The sequence below is a fragment of the Coregonus clupeaformis genome, unplaced genomic scaffold (genome assembly GCF_020615455.1).
Source record: "Coregonus clupeaformis isolate EN_2021a unplaced genomic scaffold, ASM2061545v1 scaf0030, whole genome shotgun sequence".
Taxonomy (NCBI): domain Eukaryota; kingdom Metazoa; phylum Chordata; class Actinopteri; order Salmoniformes; family Salmonidae; genus Coregonus; species Coregonus clupeaformis.
The window spans coordinates 50,001-57,590 of record NW_025533485.1 but is presented as its reverse complement, the minus strand read 5'-3'; the positions used below and the strand labels follow the sequence as shown (position 1 = coordinate 57,590).

The 7,590-nt window shown below is 42.7% G+C and overlaps 1 protein-coding gene across 1 annotated transcript in view; it reads left to right on the top strand.

The window, feature by feature from the left end:
• Nucleotides 1–866: 866 nt before the first annotated feature.
• The window catches only part of LOC123483109 (double-stranded RNA-binding protein Staufen homolog 2-like), a 15,257-nt gene continuing 8,533 nt past the window's right edge, over nucleotides 867–7,590 (top strand). Inside the window, exons 1-3 of the mRNA XM_045212605.1 lie at nucleotides 867–959; nucleotides 5,544–5,742; nucleotides 6,787–6,917. Of these exons, the coding sequence (XP_045068540.1) occupies nucleotides 5,553–5,742; nucleotides 6,787–6,917 (321 nt within the window). The 5' untranslated portion in view covers nucleotides 867–959; nucleotides 5,544–5,552. The remainder of the gene's footprint in view (nucleotides 960–5,543; nucleotides 5,743–6,786; nucleotides 6,918–7,590) is intronic.

Below are 7,590 nucleotides of genomic sequence, written 5' to 3'. Positions count from 1 at the left end.
TCTACTTGGTAAAATGGTCAATGGATCAGCACAGGCTCCAACGAAGAGTTGACCTGCTCCTCAATGGTCAACGGATCAGCACAGGCTCCAATGAAGAGCTGACCTGCTCCTCAATGGTCAACGGATCAGCACAGGCTCCAATGAAGAGTTGACCTGCTCCTCAATGGTCAACGGATCAGCACAGGCTCCAATGAAGAGCTGACCTACTCCTCAATGGTCAACGGATCAGCACAGGCTCCAATGAAGAGCTGACCTGCTCCTCAATGGTCAACGGATCAGCACAGGCTCCAATGAAGAGCTGACCTGCTCCTCAAGTCCTCAATGTCTAAGGAGGAAGCTTAACCCATTTCTAAGTAATCATTAAGCACAACAACAGAGTGCATCAAGTTCTTGTGACATATTCCAAATGTGACATTTCCAAGTATTCTTTCTATTAGGCAAACAAGTTATATGAAACAGAAACATTGCATTCTCGCTAAATCACTAGTCACTCAAAGTTGATAATTTCTAACTTAAAATGAATTACATTAAGCCTATCATTAATAAATCCCAACACAATTCAATATTATTATAATCATTCAGCTGACATTGCTATAAATATAGTAATTCCGTAACATGCATGGCTAAATGAACTTGATGACTACATTGATTGTGATGGTCTCAGCTCAGCTGTGTACCCCGCTGGAAGCAAGACTGAACCATTCTCACTGGAGAAACGGGTGTCATCAAACATATCACAACGCTTCTATCAGTGCCTACCTGTCGCGTACGACCTCTTGCAATGGTGACAAAGTAACATGCAACATGCAGGTGTACTTACTGTGTGCAAAAACCACATTTTCGGTGTCGAATATAATACTTTTGCCCGGAATTGTGATGTGGTCTGTTCCTAGATCCATCAGTTCTCTTTAGTGTTTGCCAATGTTGGAGGTGTAACTGGGGTCTGGCCCTGGACAAAGGTAAATAAGTGCCGATTTATTAGCGATACATTCATGTTCAGATAGCCCTTAGCTTTTTTGTTCGAACTTGTCACCTGTGAATATGTGTTGTCCTGGTGAATTATATCGGGCTGAATGCTATGTGGGGGACGCTAACTGAAGGGGTGTTCGCTGTTCGGCCATGATGCCGACTCTGCACTGGAAGACTTCTTAAACCGGTTAGCCAGCTTGCTAACCAAGAGCTGGCTAATGATCTAACCGAATGCAGAATACATGTGCATTCATTGAACGTATGCATGGTTACATCTGTAATATGTATTTTATATAGCTAAACGCTTACGGCACGTTTTGAAGGGGGTTAAGTGCTGTCAGTTGACATAGTTGGTGGCAGTCCGTGTCAATTGTGGCGGCTGTGCAGTCAGCTAACGTCACGTTAGCACAGCAGGAAGCAGCTACAGTTTGCTTAGCTAGCTAGCTAGCTAGCATGGAATGTCATGCATTAATATCAGAGTATATTGATTGAACATCATTACAGATGTTCTTAGGCAGCTAGCAAGCTAGCTAGTGGTGTTGGCAGCTAGCTGTTATTGTAACTAGGTAGTTAGCTTGTTAGTTCAATTGGCTAATAATAACACACACGCTAACTTAATAGTTGTATATTTTGCATCTTGTCAGGACCGCTAACTACTAGCCATACATGGACGACAATTTTTTAAAATTGAAATTGTAATGTGACATATGTTATGATCAGGAAGAAATTGTGTAACGTAACCTAATGTAGGCTAGCTAAAATAAACAAAATGTTCTGATCAACTAATTACTGGATCATGTGGTAAGCCTGACTACTGATGCATTGCTTTATTATAACTCAAATGCTTATTATAATTCAAAGTGAAAACTAAAACCACTTTGAAAACGTTTTATTCCATCCATCGGTTATCTGATGGTTTCTACCCAGATCTCATTTGATAGTTTCTACCCGAGTCATTAAATAAAGGGTTGCATTTGCACATAGGTCCTTCACAATGACCATAGCATCAAACACACACAGAAGTACTGTAATCTACAGTAGAATCAGCTTTGTGCATCTAAAGACTCTGTGGCCCTCAGGGAGAAGGGCCACTCTCCTGGGGAATCAAATCAAATCAAATGTTACATGTGCCGAATACAACGGGTGTAGACCTTACCGTGAAATGCTTACTTACAAGCCCTTAACCAACAATGCAGTTCAAGAAATAGAGTTAAGAAAATATTTACTAAATAAAGTTAAAAAATACAATAAAAAGTTACACAATAAAATAACAATAATGAGGCTATATACAGAGGGTACAGGTACTGAGTCAATGTGCGGGGGTACAGGTTAGTTGAGGTAATTTGTACATGTAACAACAACTAATAACAACAAGATAACTAATGTAAAGCATACTGTGTCCATAATAAGTATATAGGTTATAGGTTGAGAGCTTTTGTGAAAGAGCACAGTTGGAAAGATATGGCATATAGAAGCAAACCGGATGGACATCATGAAAATGATCGGAGAGGTTGAGGGTAGAGGAAGTTCAGGAGTAAAAACAAACAAAATAGAATTATTGTAAAATTGACTGTGTCCATAAAATGTTAATAGTATGTATAAGCTGGAAGTAGAGGCCTAAGCATTGTTGTTTACTCCAGTTAGGGAAGGGGTGGTGGGGTAGGAAAGTAATAAAATATATTTCCCTTTAAAAAATGATATCTATATGTAAGTATATGTGTGTGTGTGTGTATGTATATGTATGTATGTATATATATATATATATATATATATATATATATATATATATATATATATATATATATATATATATATATATACACACACACACAGTGAGGGGGAAAAAGTATTTGATCCCCTGCTGATTTTGTACGTTTGCCCACTGACAAAGACATGATCAGTCTATAATTTTAATGGTAGGTTTATTTGAATAGTGAGAGACAGAATAACAGCAAAAAAATCCAGAAAAACGCATGTCAAAAATGTTATAAATTGATTTGCATTTTAATGAGGGAAATAAGTATTTGACCCCTCTGCAAAACATGACTTAGTAATTGGTGGCAAAACCCTTGTTGGCAATCACAGAGGTCAGACGTTTCTTGTAGTTGGCCACCAGGTTTGCACACATCTCAGGAGGGATTTTGTCCCACTCTTCTTTGCAGATCTTCTCCAAGTCATTAAGATTTCGAGGCTGACGTTTGGCAACTCGAAACTTCAGCTCCCTCCACAGATTTTCTATGGGATTAAGGTCTGGAGACTGGCTAGGCCACTCCAGGACCTTAATGTGCTTCTTCTTGAGCCACTCCTTTGTTGCCTTGGCCATGTGTTTTGGGTCATTGTCATGCTGGAATACCCATCCACGACCCATTTTCAATTCCCTGGCTGAGGGAAGGAGGTTCTCACCCAAGATTTGACAGTACATGGCCCCGTCCATCGTCCCTTTGATGCGGTGAAGTTGTCCTGTCCCCTTAGCAGAAAAACACCCCCAAAGCATAATGTTTCCACCTCCATGTTTGACGGTGTGGATGGTGTTCTTGGGGTCATAGGCAGCATTCCTCCTCCTCCAAACACGGCGAGTTGAGTTGATGTCAAAGAGCTAAATTTTGGTCTCATCTGACCATAACACTTTCACCCAGTTCTCCTCTGAATCATTCAGATGTTCATTGGCAAACTTCAGACGGGCCTGTATATGTGCTTTCTTGAGCAGGGGGACCTTGCGGGCGCTGCAGGATTTCAGTCCTTCACGGCATAGTGTGTTACCAATTGTTTTCTTGGTGACTATGGTCCCAGCTGCCTTGAGATCATTGACAAGATCCTCCCGTGTAGTTCTGGGCTGATTCCTCACCGTTCTCATGATCATTGCAACTCCATGAGGTGAGATCTTGCATGGAGCCCCAGGCTGAGGGAGATTTACAGTTATTTTGTGTTTCTTCCATTTGCGAATAATCACACCAACTGTTGTCACCTTCTCACCAAGCTGCTTGGCGATGGTCTTGTAGCCCATTCCAGCCTTGTGTAGGTCTACAATATTGTCCCTGACATCCTTGGAGAGCTCTTTGGTCTTGGCCATGGTGGAGAGTTTGGAATCTGATTGATTGATTGTTTCTGTGGACAGGTGTCTTTTATACAGGTAACAAACTGAGGTAAGTTGCACTCCCTTTAAGAGTGTGCTCCTAATCTCAGCTCGTTACCTGTATAAAAGACACCTGGGAGCCAGAAATCTTTCTGATTGAGAGGGGGTCAAATACTTATTTCCCTCATTAAAATGCAAATCCATTTATAAAATTTTTGACATGCGTTTTTCTGGATTGTTTTGTTGTTATTCTGTCTCTCACTGTTCAAATAAACCTACCATTAAAATTATAGACTGATCATTTCTTTGTCAGTGGGCAAACGTACAAAATCAGCAGGGGATCAAATACTTTTTTCCCTCACTGTATATATGTACAATTGTACTTGTAGGTAGGGGTAAAGTGACTATGCATAGATAATAAACAGCGAGTAGCAGCGGGGGGGTTGTCAATGTAAATAATCCGGGTAGCCATTTGATTAATTGTTCAGCAGTCTTATAGCTTGGGGGTAGAAGCTGTTAAGGAGCCTTTTGGACCTAGACTTGGCGCTCCGGTACCGCTTGCCTTGGCTACCCTGCAGTTACAGAGCCGGCACACTACCTGTTTCATTAAGGTTCAGACCTCTTGGGAGAGACCTAGACAGAGCCGGCACACTACCTGTTTCATTAAGGTTCAGACCTCTTGGGAGAGACCTAGACAGAGCCGGCACACTACCTGTTTCATTAAGGTTCAGACCTCTTGGGAGAGACCTAGACAGAGCCGGCACACTACCTGTTTCATTAAGGTTCAGACCTCTTGGGAGAGACCTAGACAGAGCCGGCACACTACCTGTTTCATTAAGGTTCAGACCTCTTGGGAGAGACCTAGATACTATGTGTAGCTAGCTAACATGTCCGCCGCTGGCCCTGCGTTGAACGCCCCCTGCGTTGTCTCTGGCTGCAATGACTCTTTTGTGTGCTTCGCAAAATGGCATCCAAAGTAGTGCACTATATATGGAATAGGGTGGCATTTGGGACACACTCTGTCAGCGGTGCACCCTCCTTCCTTGACGTTGAGCTTAGCGGGAGGGACACGAGCATAAAGGATCATTGTGTGGTTGCATTAACTAACCACCAGTGGATCAGAATGTGAGATAGGCTACTCCATTTTGGATTCCGGTGATGTCATGTCCTGGCCCACTCACCTCTGTCAGTGCTGTCAAAGGCTATAGGCTGCTTCCCAAAATGGCACCCTATTCCTCACAGAGCGACATTTCTCTTGACCAGGGCCTATAGCACTGTATGTGGGGAATAGGGTGCTATTGTGTGATGCAAGCCGTAGGTCGAGGAAAGTCACTGGAAAAACAATGAAGAGTGCTTTCATGGACACTTCAGTGCTACGCTTCTACGCATAATCTTGTTATATAGCCATAGATTATTTGGTTAGATGATACATGCTAATGTGTCACGGCTCAAACATGTCATTAAGTTTGTGTGTTTTAATATATATTTGCTCCTCTGCCAGGTATAGAGCATGGCTCAAGTGAAAGTGCAGACCTCAGCGCCCCTGGCTGGCCCTGGCCTCTCCCCCCTGTCTCCCCTCGGGGCCAGTCCAGGACCCCTGGGTCTACAGCCCTCAGTCAATGGCCCTGGACCCAGCCCCGGCTGCCCCTCTCCCTCAGCCGGGTATGGGCCCGACACCCCTGTGTCTGCCAACCCACCAGGTAGGTCTATAGCACTCAAATTCAAATCTGGACCTCAAAGCCATTTCCACTGCCTTTTTAAAAATTCATCCCCTCTAATCAGGAACTGATTTAGACCCGGGACACCAGGTGGTGAAATTATAATCAGGAACTGATTTAGACCCGGGACACCAGGTGGTGAAATTATAATCAGGGACTGATTTAGACCTGGGACACCAGGTGGTGAAATTATAATCAGGGACTGATTTAGACCTGGGATACCAGGTGGTGAAATTATAATCAGGGACTGATTTAGACCTGGGATACCAGGTGGTGAAATTATAATCAGGGACTGATTTTAGACCCGGGACACCAGGTGGTGAAATTAATGATCAGGGAGAACAGAACCAGCAGTACTCCTGACCTCGTAGGGTAATATTTGAATACCCCTGGTCTATAGGCTAGTACTAGTTACTGATATTATTATTATTATTATTATTATGATTATTATTACTGCCCCAGTGTCTGTCTATATAGGCCTATACAATACAATACTATAATACAATACTTGCTTTTTTTGGTCCATTTGCATGGAGGAATCCTTTTTGTTGTTGCAGTCACAGTACCCAACCTGACACACAACACGGGATATAACCACATTATACATTTCACATTTTAGTCATTCAGCAGACGCTCTTATCCAGAGTAACATATAATTAGTGCGTTCATCTTAAGATAGCTAGGTGAGACGACAACGCATCGCAGTCGTATTAAGTAAATCTTCCCTCAACAAGTCACGCTGTAGTTTGGTGCTAGTTACTAGTTTAGTACTAGTTACTAGTTTAGTACTAGTTACTAGCATCTTCGCATCTCCAGCCACTTAAAGTACTGTTCTTCCATACATACCCCTCGGGTCTCTAGAACCAGGAGTGAAAAACACCGACATCTCTTCTCAGGCCCATAATCAGTTTTCATATCGTCAACGATAATAATTACTAATAGATGATTTTAAGGGTTATTCATGTGTTATTAACATGTTGTTATTATTGGGTTTCTTTCTCCCTCACCATACCGCCTCGGTTCCAGGCCCACCCCAGGAGAACATGGCAAACCCTAAAGAGAAAACCCCCATGTGTCTGGTGAATGAGTTAGCCCGTTTCAACAGGGTCCAACCGCAGTACAAGCTGCTCAACGAGAGGGGGCCTGCACACGCCAAGGTACGCAGCCTTACGAAGCACAGCTTTCCTGCTCAAAGTGACACGTCTGAAGGAAAAGACAGATTCACGCGAACACTGGCCGTGCGCAGTAGGTCACCTGCTTGGTGTCGATGGGGGGAAATGGCGATTAAAACATGTGGAGTCGTCGGGAAATGAACAGAATATAACCCGCTGCACACGGCCGACTCTTGTGTTGGTCTGTCTTCTCCTACAAACGCAGCCAACCCCAATGTCTTTCGTCTACGGCTATGTGTTTACAGGAGGACAGCTATGTGTTTACAGGAGGACAGCTATGTGTTTACAGGAGGCACATGTCATTGCAAATTACAGTTAAATGTCTGTCTTAGTGTCTGGTCAGCTAAATGACTTGATGTAATGTTAAATGTCTGGCTTAGTGTCTGTTCAGCTAAATGACTTGATGTAATGTTAAATGTCTGGCTTAGTGTCTGGTCAGCTAAATGACTTGATGTAATGTTAAATGTCTGGCTTAGTGTCTGGTCAGCTAAATGACTTGATGTAATGTTAAATGTCTGGCTTAGTGTCTGGTCAGCTAAATGACTTGATGTAATGTTAAATGTCTGTCTTAGTGTCTGGTCAGCTAAATGACTTGATGTAATGTTAAATGTCTGGCTTAGTGTCTGTTCAGCTAAATGACTTGATGTAATGTTAAATG